The 20,387-nt window shown below is 40.3% G+C and overlaps 1 protein-coding gene across 6 annotated transcripts in view; it reads left to right on the forward strand.

Annotated features, from left to right (window-relative positions):
• The window catches only part of NCKAP5 (NCK associated protein 5), a 464,916-nt gene extending 444,804 nt beyond the window's left edge, over window positions 1-20,112 (forward strand). For 5 of the 6 annotated variants that reach the window (XM_059727432.1, XM_019480457.2, XM_059727427.1 and 2 more), the window contains one exon: window positions 18,395-20,112. In XM_059727432.1, coding sequence (XP_059583415.1) covers window positions 18,395-18,676 — 282 coding nt within the window. In that variant the 3' untranslated portion in view covers window positions 18,677-20,112. The remainder of the gene's footprint in view (window positions 1-18,394) is intronic. The other variant, XM_059727431.1, reaches the window with a different exon arrangement.
• The last annotated feature ends 275 nt before the right edge of the window (window positions 20,113-20,387 follow it).

Here is a 20,387-nt window from a genome sequence, read left to right on the forward strand (position 1 = left end):
CCACCAGACCAATCGGCACCATTAAAGATTAGGTAGCCCCCCAGTGCAGCACTCCTATAAAGGAGTTAAATGCAAAAGGAGGAATCTACACTGTGCCGTCGTAGGCTGGGTGTTAGTCATAATAAAACTGTATACACCAGGAGTGCAGAGGCAGGAGAGCCAGCCAAAGACCAGCAGTAATCATCCAAAAGAGCTGAGTGGCATGGGGGAGGGTGGTTTGTCTCTTCCAGTTATCTGTGAACTGCTTAGTGGACCTAAACCCTATCATTTCTTGATTATTTCTGTCATTTGGGATGGGAGTAGGAGGCGACTGCTTATACAAAAGTATAATTATTAGTTCTTCCATATTGCAACACAGGGCAATTTCTTCTTCTTCCTCTGGGAGGATAGAGAAAACCCTGCTGGCATAACTAATACTTTTCCTTTGTAGAAACGGGGTTAAGTCAGATGGAGTCATGCAGCTGATGCTTGCAGTGTAATGTTTGCACTTTTTGCCTCTGTGCAGCTGGATACAGATGAACTCGTCTTCCACTACCATCTTTGGGTACACTGCGTGGGACACTGCTGGGTGCTGGGAGGGATTATTTTATCCCAACACCCTCTTCCCTTCTGAAGACCCATTGCTTGTGGCCTGAAAATTCAAGCTATGTGCCGGATGGGTGGATTTGGATCTATGACTGAATCATAACCAACAGCCATTTATATACAGGGCAGAAACTAATTTTCCAAAGGTCTTTTATGCAGGGCAACACAGTAGGAATAAATTTAGACAACCCCAGCTGATATATCAGAATTTGGCTTAAAGCAGCTGGTGGCACGAGCATTTGCTAACCTGTGTTAAGCCAACTTTTGAGAGACAGTTGGGAGTCTAATAAAACCCATTTCAGATATTATTTGGAAGAATCTCAAGCATGGGGAACTGGTCATGTTCTGTTCCTTGCAGCAGATGGTGTCCCATTTGGTGTTTGTTAGCTTTGTTTGCAGCTCAGTATTTTGTTTCTAAGGGAATTGGGTAAGTTATATCATTTCTCTCTCTAGTGCCTGATCCAAAGTCCACAGAAGTCAATGGAAAAGCGCCTGTTGACTGCAATGGGCTTTGGATCACACTCAGAGTCCTCTCTTCTTTCAGAGAATTGTGGGATGTTTGCTTGGGAGGAGCCCACTGCAGCCCTTATTATCTTTTCAGGGAGAATTTCCTGCCTGCAAAGAAAAAAATAATCTCTACTGTGAGAAGAAGCTTTGCTGTTTAATAGTTAAGCCCAGGATCATGGGGTCAGGGTATTACTTCCAGTTCTGCCCCTGGCTTTCTGTGTAGCATTGATCAATCACTTAACCTCTCTTGGCTTTACTTTCAATGTCTGTAAAATAAAGGTAAAAAAAATACTTTCCAGGTGCATTTGGGCTGAATCCATTTAAGGTGGCTGTGTGGTTTGAGATGCCCAGAGGAAAGGGGCAGCAGCAGTGCTAAGGCATTGTTTTTATTAATTAGTGTCATGGTGCCATCCTCACTAATGGATCAGATTGGAGCTTCCTTTGTCCTAGCTGCTAATCAAACCCACGGTCCCTGTCCCAACAGAGTAGGCAAAATGCAGTAAATCCAAGTCCTAATCCAACTCCTAATCCTACAACAAGCTTTGACATAAGTAGAGCCCTATTTACTTCAGTGGGGCATTGTGCTAGGCCAGGGGTCTGACCATAAAGAGCTTGTGCCTCTACATAGGAGAGGCTATTTTAATTAAACCCTCATGGCCATTTAAAGCTGGGATGATTCAAAATATGGAAGGAGTTAACAGTGGAAGTAGAATACAAGTAACAGATTTGCTTGTTTTCTAATATCTATCACACATAGATGTATTTTATTGTTCAACAAAACTTTTCAAACTGTTAATTTCCTAATATAACCTGGTGTCTGATTTTATTTGATATTTTCAATTGCATTTGTTATTGTGCATCATCTGTGACAACATCTGATCACTCAGCAAATGAATGCATGTTAGCACACAGACTCCTGCATGTGTGCTTGAATTTCAGTTGTATTTTAGTCCTCCTAGTGGCCTTTTATAATAACAATAATACCACTTAAATTTTATATACAGGAACATGTTGCATATAATGCAGACCTCACATCAGTTGATCACATTACTACTGCAGTAACATTTATCTAATGCGAAAGGCAATAAACCTTCTAAAATATTCCTCCTACAAACTCACTCCGGTGTCTGGCTATCCTACCAATTATTATATATTCACATCTCTACATGCATTATGGGCTGCATCATTCTGTCACTGAAGTAAAACCCACAGACGGGAAAGTTTCCTTCGCTCAGCTCTCACTTTCTCATTCTGCTCACGAGATGAGTTACTCAGAGCTGGGGACAGGACTCAGACTCCTAAACCAGGTTTTCCCAGTCCTCCACACTACCTGCTGCCTTCTGCTGTGTTTTCTCCATTCTCTTGCAAAATGCCTCCCAGTTTCCTAAGGGGATGTGAAGGATGGAGTGGAGGGGTGAGGATTGCAAGCCAGGATGGAAGCATCACACATAACAACAACCCTGAGTTTCTGTTACATGTTGAGCATCTGCCCTGCTTGTTTTCATGGAGGAGTGAAAAGGAAAGCTGATGAAGAAACCCATTCTACCTTCTGCCTCGCTTCCATCCTGCTTCTCAGGCCAAGGCCATGCTCCTTACATGGGGACCTACAGCCGCTTATATCCACTACGGTGGACACCGTACGTATTGTTCCAGAAGCAGCATTCTCCACTTTGTGAATTCTCAACGGATAATTGAGCCTGGGTGTTTTCCAGCTTGAGATATACAGGCCAAAAAGGTGAAGCAACAAGCTTTAAAAAACCAGCGTATTTTTTATTAATCCAAATGGGTAGTGCTTGTTCAGCTGTGTGGGAAGAGGAGTCTTTCAAATACACTTTACAAATCTTCTAACAAGAGCAGCCTTCTGTCTCTGTAACCTGCAGCTCTCTTCTCAGCTGCAACATATTCTGCTTATTCCAAATGATGTTTCTTTTTTGATAATTCTCTAGAGCCATGGGTGAAGGGGGTGTCGTCTGCAAGCTAGATTTGTGTCTGACATGAATCACCTATTCCCTGCATATCTTCTCGTCTCTCTCATTTCCTTGTGGATAAAGCCAGATGGGTCGTGTCCCAGGACTGCATCCTTGAGTTGTCTGGCAAATATTAGATTAGTCTATGATCTATATGTGTGTCCACCCACATGTATTTCAGGTCACAGACTAGACTACTCACTCTAATTTTAGCCTCTTACTACCTTCAGCACCGTCCCCATAACACATAAACAAGTCATTAGTGGACTGCTGTTGTGCAAGGCACTCAGTTACAAATAGAAACTCTTCTGTATCGGGAATGCTTTAGCATCCAAATATATAGCAGGTGCTTTACAAATCAGATGAAAAGACCGTGTCTCTAAACTGAACCTCTTGCACTATGATCTCGGGTGTAATGGTAAGAGCAATTAATAATACCAATGAAGAAGAGCAAGTGTTATAGTTATAGTTGTAAATTATGTGGTTACTCAGTGGTAATGCATGCAACCATGATTTTTTGTAGGTTTAGCTCAAATAACCAGTTGACGTTGATATGAAGCAAGTAGTATTTTTAGGAGAACGAGCAGGAAAAGGTAGCTGTTTGGTGAAGCAGGAAAGAAAAGAGTGCTGCGTGCATTAGTGAATATTGAGAGAAGTAAACAAAGGGGACATCGGGGCTGGCATCACCAGTGTTGCTTTGATTTCAAAAGCATGTCAGTTGGGCATGACAACACGGGAGGAACAACAGTGGGAGTTGAGGAAATGCCAACTTTGTAACAGAAAATCATTAAAGCAACATAATGTATAGATAAGGCTGAAATGTGGAGCCTACAACTAGGCACTGCCAGGAACTCCCCTGAACTGGTCTCTGATGCACTGGATGTGCCTAAGAAAACATAATCCATGGTTTCTAATCCATTGCTTGGCACTTCGTCCACGTTTGTGTTCCTGATAGATTGGTGGGTTGCACCGTGCCTCAATCAAGTGCGTGGCAAGGGTCCCTGATTGTTTCTCTCTCTCTTTTTCCGTCTTAACCCCCCCCCACCCCCAACACACACACATTGTTGTTTCATTTTTCTACCCCTACTCTATCCCGCTATTTGTTCCATGATTTACCAGATTTACATAGTTCTCATTCAGCTTTTGGTGAGAGCTGTCTAGAGTGGGGACGTCCCACATATTCTTGTATTTCAATTCTTGCTTTGAGATCTGGAACAAAGACGGGGTTGAAAAAAACTTCTTGAGCCATTGCCATACTGTACTGGAGCTACTCCTTTGCCCAGTTGCAGCCACAATTACTGCAGGAGCAATCAATGAAGATGAGTTTTAAAGAGTTACTGGTGCTTTCTCCACAGCACTGCCTTTGTAGTAGGCTAGAGAGTTAGGGTGATGTAGATTCAGTTTTCCAGTCTCCCAAGATAATCTGGAATCCATGATGAATCGCCCCTTAACCGATTCCAGTGCACTCATATGCTAAATGTGAGCCTTAAAAATGAATTTCTTGGCTTTTAAATAATGACTTTTGTTGGCTTGATTATATTCATTCTTAATATAATGTTTGGTGGGCTACTTAATAATAAATTGTTTACTTAACTGATTCAGATAGCAATTTATATGATTATTGCCTTAGTAGAAAATCTTTTAATAGAAGGTGATTTTTTTGTTGTTGTTTCCAGTAGAATAACAAGTTATTTTATTATTCAAATAGGGCTTACTTCCTGCTGTTTTCAATAAGATTTTTAATAAATATGTAAATTTAAAAATTAATTTACTGCATAAGTTTGGCGGTCTGATTTTTGAACTGACAAAAGTTTGATGGATTGTAAAATTATCCCCGTGAAAATCATCAGTCATAGTAAACAGAATTTATCAACCTCTGGTAATTTTACAGCTTTTCTTCATCTTATCTTCTGTTAGGAACTCACTTAAAATTGATTATAATACAGTATCTTTCTAGAGCCATAATTCATTCATAGATTAATTAGATTTTAGGTTAATATCCCATCATAGCGTGGGACATGAGCCAACAGAGTGTTTTCCAGTTGTTACAGAACTGCAGTAGAGAAACCTTGATTACTGTTCCCATGTGGTTTAAACCGCCAAGACTAATCACTAATCAAATTCAAACCACATAAAATGGAACATCCCTCATAGCATTTATTTTCTAGCTAGCTTATACTATGAGCTCTTTATTGACACAACTAGGTAGACTGAAATAAACTTTAAAAACAGCAAGAGAGTAATTTCTGCCTTACTTAAATCCATTTTTGCAAGCCTTTATATAGAGGAAACTGTTCTGAAATTTGCACGCGTGCCTACGTCGCTTCTGCCTCTCCGCTCTCACTTGTTTTCTGGGACACAGGAAAGGTAAAATGGCTACAGATTTTTTTTAATAGTTTTTTGAATATATTCATGCACAGGATTTGAGGGTGGGTGGATCACACACAGCTTTCAGTACGGACAGAGAAATTATTGTTTTGTCTGTGTGTTTGAACGCTTTCTGAAAGTGGTGGAGATCTCAGTGTCAAAGTAGAAATGGCAAGAAGAACCATTACCCTATTTAAATCTCAGTCTTGCCTCAGCCTTCTGTGGGTGCAGTGGGACGGTTGTAGTTCTGCTGTATAGGCCGGAGTGAATCACCAAGAGCGTGTGGGAGGGCAGGACACACCTCCTAGTCATTCCTCGGGGCTTGAAGGATCCTTTGTGGTTACTTACATAAGGCTGGGGTAGGACAGAAACAGAAATGTGGGCAGTGGAACTGTGTCTTCTGCAGATTCGCAAGAGAACAAACCCTTCCTGTACCAAGACATTTCATTGCAACTTCTAGACTTGTAGTGGAAGGGAAAGGAGGAGATTATTGCTCCAGAAAGAATCCCTGCATACAGCCTTTTAACTAACTCATGCTTTGGCACAAACAGGGAAGAATTAATCCTTGGTGGTAGCCAATGCCCCATTCATGTTTGCCCATGTGAGGGCCTGCTGGCAGCAGAAGCGATTTCACTCTGTCTCTCAGGGGAGGTTGGAGTTGCAAAGCATAGCGCTGCAGTGGTTTGAAGGGTCATTCTGCAGGGACCTACTGTACAGGTGTGCCCAAGAGAGGGGGTGTGGATATGAATGTCTGGAGTGTCTACTGGTGTACTTGGTAGCTGGGTTGGTCTTGGGCAAAAAGAAATACAATGACCTAGAACTCTTGGTTCCAAAAGGATACCTTTTATTAAACCAAATGGGAAATTACAAAAATAAATAAATAAATAAATCCTTTTCTGCACGCTTTCAGGCTCAAAGGCCCTTCATCAGGCTCTGGGAAAAGTATAGATGGTAAAAAGTTCCCATAAGTCGAAAATAAACTTCATTTTTGCACAGAGGGAGCTAGAGATGGAAGGCTGTCCCTCTGGGTCCATGAGAGTGTCTTTGTGAGCTGTGCTGAGTAGCTCTTTGATGTGTTGATCAGGTAGAATCCCTTCCCTGGTGGTGTCAGATGGCAGGTGGGGAGATAAAAAAAATCTTTCTTGTTGTCCTGCAATGAAGTTTAAAATCCAAAATCGGCTAAAATTCGGCATCTTCCATGTTTCAAGGATGTACTTGGTAGGGATGTACCTGGTAGCCGCGTCGGTCTGAGACAAGAAGAAATTACAAAGAGCTAGAACTCTTGGTTCCAAAATGATATCTTTTATTAGACCAACTGGGAAATTGCAAAAAAAAAACCCCACAACAAAAATTGCAAAATTGCACAATTTTTCCCCCTGCAAAATTGCAAAAAAAAAAAAGACAAAGGGGCAGCTCCTGAGATGCTTCCCCTGCACCCATTATCCTTACAGAGGGAATGCCCAAGGGTTCTAGTACATATTTTTGCCATTTGCATGGAGTATTTCTTGAGAAGCCGTGCGAGGAATTAGTTCCTTTGCAGATTTTCCAGCCAAGCTACTAGTGCTGAGGGGCGGTGGAGAGGCTGCCCCCCTTAGTGCATAAAAATGAACTGCTTTTTATAGGTGTGAGAAGAGAACCGTTTCTCGAATTCCCGCCTCATAATACCATTTAGAACAGGTTCTTCTACATTTGCTGCTTCTGCTTCTTTTTCCATTGGAATTGATGATGTACTCTGGATGTTACCAAGCTAAGAATCTAGTTCAGTCCCCAAAAGAGATGGTTATTAGTGCGGAAAATCATTACCCACCACCCGTTACAATTCACTGCAGAGCCTTGTAGGAGACCCTGTGGAATGCAGTCCTATTTTCCATCATTACACTGTTACTCACACTGAGGTGCTGCAGTCAAGGAGCTCTGACATAACTGGAGAACTAGGGGAGAAATTTCTGTGTAATTACCAAAATAAATAGATTTGCTGAAAAAAGCCAAAGGTGGAAGATGAAGACTGGTGAGTGTATGGCTAATGCCTAGGGAAAATAGTGGGGGAACAGTTCAGCTTTATGAAAAGATGACCCCTGTTATTGAGTGTTAAGAGTGTGTCAGAATATTTGCTGTAGGAGCCTGAGCTCGAGCTTGTTGAATTCACGGGGATTTTTGCCATTGTCCTCTATGGGGTAAAAACAAGCCTTAAAAGAGCTGCGTTTTGAATTAGCGTGCCAAAATCATTTGCTCATTTGAACTAACAATTGAACTAAGATTAGATGAAAGCTAGATGCTTTTAAGTCAGTGGGGCTGAATGGGATATGCCATAGGGTACTGAAGGAATTGGCTGAAGTAATTCCAGAGCCTTTTTCACTATGGGGGGGATCAAGCATTGGAACAGGCTACCCAGAGAAGTTGTGGTATCTCCATCCCTGGACATTTTCAAGAGCAGGGGTTTAGTCAAGGATGACCTTCGCCTAAGCAGAGGGTTGGATTAGATGACCTCATGAGGCCCCCTCCAGCCTTATCTTCCTGTGATCCTTTGAACTGTTATTTTCCTATCATATTGCCTTCCAAGCAGGCATGCTCACTTTAAACAATTCACTTAAACCATTCTAATTTTGAATTATTTAGCCAATTTACATCCATCTCATCCCTTCTGTATTTAAAGAGGCATGCAGAACAGAACCTTAGGATGTTTAACTCTTACGTAAAATCTGATTAAGAATGTAACAGATGGCGGTATTTAGCTTAAGACTTCATGGCTTTCACTAGCATGGTGTTCAGTGGGTTATCATTGGCAATACAGCTCTAGCAACTTCTATCTAGAGATAGTATTGAACTTTATTTAGTTTGGTAGAATAAAATAACTTGGTCAGCATTGTAGAGCTTGGCCCTTCAGTCTGAAATTTTAATGTATTTTATCCCATACCTACAAAAATCAGAACCATTTTGTTACTGTCTCCATAAATAATACAAAATTCATTTCTAAAATGTGAATTTTGTCCTGTAGATCTCTTATTGATTTTCAAACTTTCAGATGCTAAAATCAAAAGTTTCGGCCTTCTTTCTATAGATATTCATTCCTTAATATTTTGCATTGAGACTATGACTGAAGAAACTGCTTTTACTGACTCAATTTTGTCCACAAAGAATGAACTGAATGCTTCCATGTCAGCTTGTTGGCTACAAAAGTCCAACTCGGGATCCTTAAAATTCTAGTTTATTAGGCGGATTGAAACACTGTAATCATAAACCTTGGGGCTGGTCCCCACACACACATGCACACATGCACACACATACACACACACACAGTAGCAGGCTACAGAGTCAGGTATACCTATCCTACAAGCGCTGGAGTCTGTTGTTGAGGCTTCTTTCAGTGTGGTGTTATCTTCCAGAAGGGGGTCGCTGGCTGGTCCTTCTGGCTGGACAGGTCTGGTCGAGTTGGAGATCAAGAGGGCGCCACTGAGGGTCAGTTTTCACTGCCTTTTATCTGTCCTTGGCAGACTTTGGTGACTCCCCAGTTTTCAGGTTTGCCCAATCCAGGGGTCATTGACCCTCGTGGGACTTCCCCCCCCCTCAATGGTTACTGGATGGCATCTGTCAGCCCCAGGGGTCGTCCACATGTACGTGCAGGTTTGGGAGTCTGTTGATAAATTTTGAATAGGGCTCTGGGAGTGGTCGATCTGGAGATATTCAGCCCAAAAGTTGGTCCCCGGCGTTGATTAACTCAGGCCAGGGCTTCTAGCCCTTGATCAGTGACATTTAGAGATTTCCCGGTTGTTACATTGTCTTCTATTGAGTTCTTCCCTTGGTTGATCTGCAGCTTCCAGGTGATAATTGCTGTCTGCTACCATGTTACACATTCAATCACTGATTCACTCCTCTTTCAGGGGCCAGCCTGATACAGAGAAGGGCAGTTTGATTCCTGCCCTTGTTAACATTGTTACAGTGTATAACTTACTTATGAAACTAAATACATTCAGTTGAAAGATGAAAGGTGAGGAGTATAAAATATAAGCTACAAATGCCACGGCACACAAATAGATAAAAATACCAAACTACAAGGGGAGATACAAAATGCACACATACAAATTTTAAAACACAATTCCTTATCTTAAAGTGAAAGAGAGAGGAAGGAAGAAAAGGTAGAAAAAGAGAAACATATCCAAAGAGGGGAGAGCAAATGCAGGCAAGGGCTTTCTGCTACAAGCTGACTATAGCTCTGTTCACTCTGAAGTAAGCAGTGTTTAGCATTTTTAACTCCTCTGGACATCGTTGACTAAGCACCTGTTATTACCTTCTTGCCATTTTTCCCTACTAAACTCCATTCTTCTTATTTTCTCCTCACATGCCTTTAAGTAAAATTTGTCCATGTACATCTATGTGATGCATCCAGTGGCCAACATGTGATAACAAGGGAAAAGCAGAAACCTTTTGATATTTGGCATACCCAGTTTTCCTACCTGACCAGGAAGTGTAAAGTAATAATTACCTGAACTGTTCAGAACCTGAAATATTGAGTTCTAAAAATAGGCAAAGCTCAATGAAGGGACGCAGAAGATTGGGATATGTCTAATCTAGTCTATGTATAAACAACCTGCTGTACAAATAAAGGTGTAATAGTGTTTATTAAACTGTGAAGATAATGTTACTAGCATGTAAGTATTGCTGTTTTAATACCTAAACTTCTAGGTGCAATGGAATACTAGCCCACAGTATTTCAAAGGTCACTTAATCACTACTTAAAGGCAGGTAGTCATCTAACCCTATTATGAAAATCGTGCTTTTAATACAGTAAGGCTCAGTTCGCTAGGCTCAATGCACTAGACAATATCTTTTACTTTCCAATTCATGCAAGGATTCAAACCGTAAATAGAACAGCTCTTAACTCTACATCCAGCTATTCATGCAACACTAGCCATTTTGTCCAGGTCTGCAGGTATGAGTCATGCAGAGCTCATGCTAATGAGCTTTCTTTCCCCTTAGGTAATTTACTTACAATTTAGGAGGACCAAAAATATTCTCCGGTTGCCACCAAAAATTAAATATTTATGTAGACTGTTGTCCACCTATATACAGCAAGCTAGATATTGGGGTTTTGTCAGTATTATCGTGTTACACATAATACCATATGTAGATGACTTTCACCAAGTATATATTGTTCTCCCATAAAATGATGAACCGATCAATAATTTCACAAACACTTCATATCAATGCAATTTTTCCTTGAGGCAAGAAACAGAGGGCTTATTATTTATCTTGAAAATCTGATGGAGTTTCTTTGAGAAGGTCATTGTCTGCTACAGCAAAATAATCATGGGATTCCTGTTCAAGCAGGAAAAAGAAAAATGATTCATTATTTCAAAAATTATTTTACCATCAGTCCAGAAAACAGATGAAGGCTTCTGACAATATACAAGGGAGAACAAGGCTTAACTTATTATTTAAGGTTACGCTTTAAAAAGAAAAGAGTTCAAACATTACATTTTTAGCTCAGCTGTAATATAACAGAGGTCATGCAGTTACAGCTTTCACCTTTGTAGTTTCCTGGATGTGATTGTACAGCTATTTTCACTGTGGAGCCTTACCTGTCCACCTAACATTATCATCAGTTTGGCTAAATGAGATCTGGAGATTGTTCACTTTCTACTTTGAAACTACCGCTGCATTCTGTCCCTTTCTGTCTGTCTGAAAGAAAAGTACCGTACCCCAGCTCAAAGGTAAATTGAACCTTTTCATATCGGGAACACAAAATGCTATGGGTCTGCACCTGATCTCTCTTCCAGTGATTTTACAGGAGTGCAACTCCAGTGATTCCAGTAGAGTTACTCCTGATTTGTGCCAGTACACCTTTGATTAGAATCAGGCCCTGTGTTACAAAGACATCCTTGTTACAAGAGGAAGCTGTGAACCTATTAAACATAAGGTATGATGGTAACACACACCGCCCTGCATCTGTGTCATTTACCACTTAATCTTACCATCAACAATGCAAAACAATTATAGTAATGAGTCTAAGACATCCAAATTGGTAAGACCCTGAATTTAAAATGATAAGCAGAAGAAACCGTGGGATCAATATGACCTTGAATATACACAAGCAATTTAACTTAGGAAATTAAAAATGTAAAAAGCTGGAAAATTGTTTTGTCTCATAATAAAGTTTTACATATTAAAAAAACAAAATCCAAATCAAACAGGCACCTCCTGTTAGGGTTAAGATCTGAAATGAAAGACCCTGAGTTGTGCAATTAAGTATTGATTTTGTTGATCTATATTTAATTCTCATAGCAATTTGGTTGTTTTTACAAAGTAATGTCTTGCAGATATACTTCACTTGAAGCCGTGCCCCTTTCACTTTGTGCTAATCTAAAAATTAAATTGCTTAGTGCATGTGAGACAAAGATAAAGTTCATTTTACTTTCATGTGGAGCTGCCTCTGGACCCCTTAAAACTGCCATTTACCTAAACTTAGAAGGAAGCAAGATACGTTTATACCGTTGTTCATTGCTAATCCCGGGCTCAAGCATGCCCTGTTAAAAAAGTATGGCTAGGAGGCAGCAGTGAGTGCGTCTCTACATAATGAGTGCTAAGTCCCACAGCAGAATAGGAGTGGACTTGCTGCTTCCTTCCTTCAAGTGTAGATTTTTGTCTGCAGCGATGGCACCACCTCCTTTCTATCATCCCAAGTCTCTTTTTTTAGTAGCCCCAGACATTTATGCTGCACAGGTCACCATATAGAGTGCAGTCCCTGAGCCTGAAGAACAAGGGGGGGTGCGTCAACATGCGGACGTTAATGCACAGTAGCTTATTTTACTACACATTAAAGTGTCGCATAAAAAAAGGCTAATACGCTAATGCGTAATAAAGTAGGCTCCTGCACATTCAGCCTCGCTAAAAAGCATGTACTTTTGCTACTGCACATTAGGGCAGCGTAATGCGCGTTTATTTAGTAATTCACATAGGAGGTACTAAATTTAATGCACATTAGGAAATGTGCATTAATGAATGTGTAGACACACCTGGCAAGATGGTCTTTGCACCCCACCTGGCCAAAATCTAGCCCAGTAATTTTTTAATTAAAAATATGAATAATCAATTGGTACTAAAGTAGAAATAGTCAATGTGAATATATAGTACTTCAGTGTGAATGTAGGATAGATTTGTTTTCTAATTTGCTTCAGTAAGGTACACCTGATTTTATTGCACTACTAGTGGATTTTAGTTAATCCCTTGAGCATATGGCCAAAGTGGAAAAAATATTCTGATTCATGACTCAGCAGTATATTTCACATAAATTGACTCCTAATTAATGTTTGTATTGTGTGAACCACATTTTCTCGTCCCTTGACAACTATATACCACTCTCAAACTGGTGCAAAGTGTCCTTCAATGGATAGCTAAGAATTCCTGCAAAGCAAAGAAGCTCTCCACTTTCATGAAGTGGAACAAACATCTCTTCCGCTAGTTGTCCACCACACATTGGTGTAAGGTATGTCATAGGATGAGGCAGAGTGGGCCCATGAGTCATAACTGGAGTATGGTCCCATAGAGGATGTAGCCAGTTAGCATCAATAAAAGAAGATTAAAGCTGGTTTAAGAGGATGGGCCGAGGTCATTGCAAATCAGGAAGGCTGAAATTGCTCTTTGACACCCCTTTCTGCACTGAACATATTTTGGCTCACAGCAAATCTGTGCTGGAATCTTTTATATTTTCTTCTGAGTGAAGTTAATTTTTGTGAAAGGCCCAGGAGACTACAGCACAGTCTAAGTGTCTTCAGAATAGGTACAGATTGCTCAGCAGCAGTGAGTTTTTTCATGCTGACCCTGCTTTATAGCTGTACAAGAACCATGTCTGAAGGGAGAATTCAGTTCAATATCTACCTTGGCCTCTCTGGTGACACTGCCAGCAAAGATGTCCATTTGTGGGGTTTTTTTAGTCATGGGAACACATGTTCACGGAGGGCAGGGAATGGATACAGGCCAATCTGGACAGATTGGAGCAATGAGCAGAATGAAACAGGATGCAATTCAACAAAGAAATGCGAGGTACTCCACTAGAGAGGAGGAATCTCCTGCACACCTATAGGTTGGGGGATGACCTCCTCAGCAGCTCAGCGACTGAGAGGGATCTTGGAGTCGTAGTTGACTCCAAGATGAACATGAGCCGGCAGTGTAACGAAGCCATCAACAAAGCCAATCAAACCTTATCATACATTAGTGGATGCATGACCAACAGATCGAGGGAGGTGATGCTCCCCCTCTATGCAGCACTGCCCAGGCCGCAGGTGGAGTACTGTGTCCAGTTCTGGGTGCCGCACTTCAAGAGGGATGCGGAGAATCTGGAGAGGGTCCAGAGCAGGGCCACCCGTATGATTAGTGGCCTCCATGCAAGACCCTACAAGGGGAGGTTGAGGGATCTGGATCTCTTCAGCCTTCACAAGAGACATCTGAGGGGAGACCTTGTAGCAGCCTATAAGTTTATCAAGGGAGGACAACAGAGAGTTGGGGATGTGCTATTTACCAGGGCACCCCTAGGAGTAACTAGGAATAATGGGTACAAACTAGTGGAGAAAAGATTTAGGTTACACATTAGAAAGAAATTTTTCACAGTAAGGGTGGCCAGAATCTGGAACGGGCTGCCAAGAGAGGTGATACTATCACCTAACTTGGAGGTCTTCAAAAGGAGGCTAGATAGGCACCTGGCTGGGGTCGTCTGACCTTGGTTCTTTTCCTGCCTGGGGCTGGGGGGGGGTCAGACATGATGATCCTTCGGGGTCCCTTCCGACTACAATCTATGAATCTATGACATAATAGTGACCACTGCCTAATGTCACTAAGAGGCTTCTGCTACTAATGATTTCAGTCACTACTAACATGGCCCAGATTTGATTTGAACCAATGACCCTAAGGCAAGGGTGATGAACGGGTAGAACAGGTGCCACAAGTGTCATCGGCAGCCTCTGTATGTGTGTAGCAGATTGAGGAGAGGACAGGCAGCACAGAGGCTGAACTCATTAGGTAAAGCAGCAAATTGGGCAAGGAGCGCAGGGAAGGAGCAGAAAGGAGAGCAGCAGATCAGGTAGGGGAAAGGGATCGGAGTGGTAGCTGGGGAAGGTGTGGGGCTAATTTGTGGCATGCCTGGTGAAAAGAACGGTCCCCACTGACCTAGGGGTTAAGGGCTCTGTATACCATTACTAAATCCCTGAGCCATCCAGTTCCGCAGGATACGCTATCTATCTGATATCCTGCTGAATGGCCCTTATCAGCAGGAAAAGCTACTGATTCACATTAGCCCTGACACTGAAAGTGCATTAGTAAATTAATGACTTAAACATGAGCAAAGCTAGCAACCTTGGGCCAAACTCTGTTCTTTTTACATCTGCACTTGTCTTAAGTAAATAATGGATCAGAATGCATATAACTGAGGACACAGGTTGTCCCACTATATAATGCATCAACACAGGGTTGTACTCTTTATTGTTCGTTATTTTGCTTTGTTGCATATTGTGCAACAAAGCTATTGTGAACTCCTGCGAAAACTAAGAAACTTACGCGTTCCATAGGTAAATAAATAGTCTTTTATATTTCCTGTCCTATTTGTATCCATCTTCAGTAAGTACTCAATAGGTTGTTTAAAGAACACAGGGGACCATTTCTTGCTGAGGCACCGAGTTGCTAAAAGTGATAATGTATTTTAGCCTTTGCAAAATGGATATGCAAGTTATTTTGTTATCGTGAGGCAAGAACAGTTTCTTGTCTGTCAAGCTTCTTACATAAATAAATAGTGCTTAAACTTGTTCTTTGTGGAGGAGCCGGCATGTAATTGGGTTTACTTTCAGAACTATAATTAATGAAATATAATTCTGTAATTTTTTGTCTACACAGAATAAGGATTATATTACATGCTTCCCCTTCCAAATACATCATGACATGTACTTGCCTATCACATTAACCTAAGCGTCTTGCAATTAAACAACAGAATGAGCTTCTTCATAGTAAACTTGTCTAATATAGTAGTATAACTCTATTGTATACTACAACTCCCACCTCCCAGAATTCCCTATTTACAAAACCTTTAGATCACCCAGTCTTATCTCATGATTTTATTACAAGACTGGCAACGTTTGGTGTTAGTGTCTTATATCTGTAAAGCATGAGCTAATATTTTTTTCTTTGTTTTCTTCTTTTCCCCTAGAAAAGGAAACGTCTGTCTCTTGTGGTTACCTAGAGCTTTGTAAATACAAATCCTAATGATACAAAATCAGAAAGCAAATAAGAGGAACCCAAATGCTATTATTAAAAAAAATCAAAACAAGCAAACAAAAACCCCTCTTTGATATTTGCGCCAGTCTCATGACTACAGGAGCTGACTCATGATTGTTGACTGCTTGGGGCTGGCACTGCTTAATACCTTTCAAAGCAGAAAGAAACCCAGGAGGGAAACATTATGTAGTATCCAAAATAAAAACAGTACATCAACATCAAATGAAAAAGAATGGTAAAAATTACTGCACGTATCACCCAAACAGTATCAGTATAACGTGCATCTGCAGTAATGTGTTAGAGGAAAGAAGAGCCAGACCATTCTCTTATCGTATATCAGATTAGACCATTGACTTTGGCAGTCAGACATGGATAAAATGGCAACCCTATATCCTAAAATATTTTAAAGCTAAATACAAATGCTATTACCTCCACTTCAGTAACAAGCGTTAAGTGAAGGAGATGATGACATCCAAGTCCTTATGATCACTTTTTCCAACTGTCAGCAATGCATGAAACACCTGCATAATACCGTCAGTTAATTGCCTCGCCACCCCTACAACTTACTCTGTCTTTTAGCCAACCCTAGGTATTGTTGTTATTTTACCAGGGTACAATACAGAAACAAAATATAGTCCCATGCAATCAACCCATGTACCCATAAGTCCCAGGGCAAAATACTTTCTCCCAGGGTAAATGAATGTCAAATTAGGGAAGGAACCCTAATCTTACTGAAGTCAATGGGCACCCAACAACCTGATGTGCCTCCTTCATTCATCCAAAGTGAAGTTGAAAAAACAATTAAAAAGAAAAAAACCCACAGAACTCAAATGCCTAAACCAGTTTTTCATATTGCAAAATGTTTTCAATGTTGATATTCTCTAGCATAAAAGGCTCTGTATTCATGTTTTACAAATAGCACATATGGAGATCCTTCCAAGCAAATTCCAGGGAATTTGAACAAGGTAGTTTGTCCAGGGTAACCTCCCAAATATCTATTTGGCCACAATACCAGAGACTACACTCCTACACTTTCAGAACGTAGTGAGATCTTTAATCAACACAGTGGGTAAAGAATCTGTGGTATGTACCATCCCAAAAAATGGCACTGTTATGACTACAGTGTCTCCTGGAGCAGAGTCAGGTGTTTATTACTGGTTAAAGAAAGGAGTCCCATCAACTAACATCACTGCATCTTAGTTCACCTGAGTTTTTCTGTAAGGTCTCACTTAAGTTCTTACCTGGTCCAGTTAAGAGCAGCAAAGTCTCCCAAGGCCTGAAGAAAGGTGTTTGTGCCTGAAAGCTTGCAAAAAACTGTTTTCCAACTATTTTCCCTTTTAGTTAATAAAATATTATATGGCATGATAAAATATGATAAACTTGGTGGACAGACTAAGGATGGTTTGGATAGATCCCCTCCCCCCCCCCCACACACTTTTACATAATTGGTTGTTAAAAATAAGCATCCTGTTCCATCTAATCTGTCTTCTGTCGCCCAAGTTCTCTAAGGACAGAGCAGCAAGGGAGGAACAAAGCCTGTTATATGCCAAAACGTAATCTTTTTCACAAATGCTGATGACCAGAGTTACACTACAGGTTTAATCATCCATGGTTCCAGTTACACTATACTCTTGCATGAGCCTAAACTAATCATTTCATTTCCCACCTAAACCAAGTAACAGTATTTGTTCTCAACTTGCCAATAATTCATTGATCCACTTGTTGCTATCCAAAACTAATACAGAAAATGAGGAATGGCTGTTATCTATGATAGCAAATGTACCTGAGGGCATTGTGAAATCTTTGCACCCTGGGTGTCTCAACATAAAATGTTGAATGTTATCTTTTTCTTTTTTATAATATTTTATGTTACATGAGTTCGTAGCATAAGAAAAAAAAAAAAGACTGGTCATTCTTATTGAACTGCTCCCTAAACAGGTGATAAACTATTCTTTGAGCAGATCTCTGGTTGGAAATTCCAGAAGCCAACAAAGGGATAAAATTACTCTTGTATAATCCTACTGTGCATTTTTAATATAATGTGCTAGTACGTTGTCCGGCTTTTTCAACAAAATTACAACACTTCCCAGTGTAGACCTAGCCAATATCTGATTGATTCCGGTCTGTAGGGATTGGACCAGTTCAGTGTAATTTCCTGTCTTGTTGCTTTCATTTCTATTAGGGAGTCTTTTGGTTCATGGAAATCAATAGGCTTACACATGCAAAATGTGAGGTTATTTTCAAGCAAGTTTCGTTTGTGTCTGTACTTTATGGAAAATGCCACTTTTCTGCTCTTAGTAAGTCTATGGCATGTTAGTTTTTTTGGCAGACATCAAAACTTACTCATAGACAATATTCACTTACCGTTAAAAAAAATAAATCCCAAAGGAGACGAGAGATGTAAATTATTATGAAGAGGCTGAGGATACTTTACACATACAAATTCCGGAATCTGCCACTTAAAATGTTAATGGCACTTAACTGTTTTGCAAATTGGGTCCTATTTGTCTCAGCAGAATCATTAAAGCTATGATTTATCCTAAAACAGACTTTATTATTCCATTTAATTATAATGGAGGAGTAAGCCTACAAACCCCTAGCAATCGATTCCTTTAACATAGTGAACTTTGGACAGACGATAATTATTTCCGTACAGGAGGAGAACTTTATTTTTGTAAGAAATATGTTTCTAATATTGTCCTTACTTGTTACAGAAATTGAAGCAAACTGAAGAAACAGAAGAAGATTCTGAGAATAGATTATCTAAAATTTCCCTGGAGTCACTCAATAAATTTAACAGCAATAATATGATTTTATTAGAAAAAGAGAAGAACTGTCTGAACAAGGTTGAAGGACAAAAGGAAGTAAATGGAAAGAATGAAGACGCTTCTTTAAATAGCTCTGATAGGCATGGTGTAGACAATTTAGAATCCTTGAGTGATTCTTTATATGATAGCTTCTCATCTTGTGCCAGCCAAGGCTCTAATGATGTATAAAGACACTTTCCAGTGGGCTGTGAATGGAGCACTTAAGGAACTGGAAAAAAAAAAGAAAGAAAGAAAGAAAGCAAGCAAGAAAGGAAAGAAACAACTGTTGAAAAACTTCAGCCTAAATTGTTGGATTCTCAGCAGGGAATTTCATGACTTATCATCATGATACAGCAATAAGAAAAGACGAGACTGCGTTTATTGTGATGCGTGAGACTGAGAAGCGAACGCAAAAATGCTGTTATACAAAATGTCTTAATTTTGCACTTTTATGAATCTTGTACAGAAGTTGTACATTTTTTGAGAACAAATTATATTTGTAGAAAAAATGACAGCAATAAATATTAAAGTGGCGCCATTCTTCTGGAATGGCAGATGACTAACTTTTAAAAGGTGATGTTCATATTAACAAGAGAAGCTAGTAGATTTTTAAAGAAAGATTTATAATTGTTCTAGTCTTAAAACTGTATGTAGGAACACTGCTTTAACATAAACCTGAGCCTGCCAAATTGTCTGTAATAAACTTTCTTGGACCCTCATTTTACAACATACACTTTGATTTTTTTTTTTTTTCTCCTTTTTGTATGATTTCACCTACGGTTCGCTAGGGCTACGTGCATTTTAGTTGGTGCAATTCCACAGTGTGTCTGTTGATACGTCGAGAGGGTTTTGATGATTGATACAATAAGAAAATGATTGGATCCAAAGGCCCTGTCCTCTGTGGCATGTAAGTAGTCCCAGGACTTTGTACAGTTACCCATGTGCATAACTGAGAAAGATCGCCATCACAGACGTTCAATTTGAGTTTTGCCTGACACGACTGCAGGATCTGGCCTTTATTTCTAATGGCAGGATGTACTTTAAAGCATCCCTACTTCTTTGCTCTTTATATAACGATTTAACAAGAATCATTTCTGAATGCGGTGAGTTGATTTTTACCATCTCAGACCCACTTTGGCCTCAAGGCCATTGGTTAATCCTGGAAAAAATTGAAATACCGTTCATATTTCTGATTTACAGCTAAGGAAAACAAATACAAAGACCTTGGTGCTAACAAAGCTTAATTCAACATATCTGGGTCTTTTTCTACAGAGACTATTTATACGTACGGGAAAAATCTATTTCAAGAGTTCTGTGTATTTTTTCTAGTGGTGAAGTATTTATAATTGCTTTTGTACAGCAACCTGTGAACTGGGTATATTTGCGTATGTCTAGACTCTTCACTGTTTCTTTAGCGCACACCTGTTAATCTTTTGAAGACGCTAGTGTACGGTCCGTGTTATTTCGGTAATGCTTTGTGCAAGTTGTTACAGTTGTGGTTGGGAGTTTTTTTGGTTTGTTTTTTTTCACGTTGTCAGCGGGGTCAGGCGTACCCCGTCATTATCTCCTTGGCCGCCGAGCCATGTCCTTTGCCACGTATTTCTAAATAAAAGCCCTGTGACCTATCTGGAGAGCGAGTTAAACTAGGTTTTTGGCAGTGTGAAGTTTGAAGTATGGGTTCGTGGGTCCTCACCTTTTTTTTTTTTCCTTCCCCGATGCACCCCTGGCTTCACAGAGGAGTCGAGGCGCCCCCCTCTTCAATACATGCCAGGGCTTGGTTTTGACTACAGCAAAAAAAGAAAACCCACAAAAAACCCCCAAAAAGCTCGTTTTCTGTTCCAGTTTGTGAGCAGGGCTGAGCATTTCCATGCGGCTGCTGGTAGCAGGGCGGTCCCGTGCC

The sequence above is a fragment of the Alligator mississippiensis genome, chromosome 4 (assembly GCF_030867095.1).
Source record: "Alligator mississippiensis isolate rAllMis1 chromosome 4, rAllMis1, whole genome shotgun sequence".
NCBI classification, from domain to species: domain Eukaryota; kingdom Metazoa; phylum Chordata; order Crocodylia; family Alligatoridae; genus Alligator; species Alligator mississippiensis.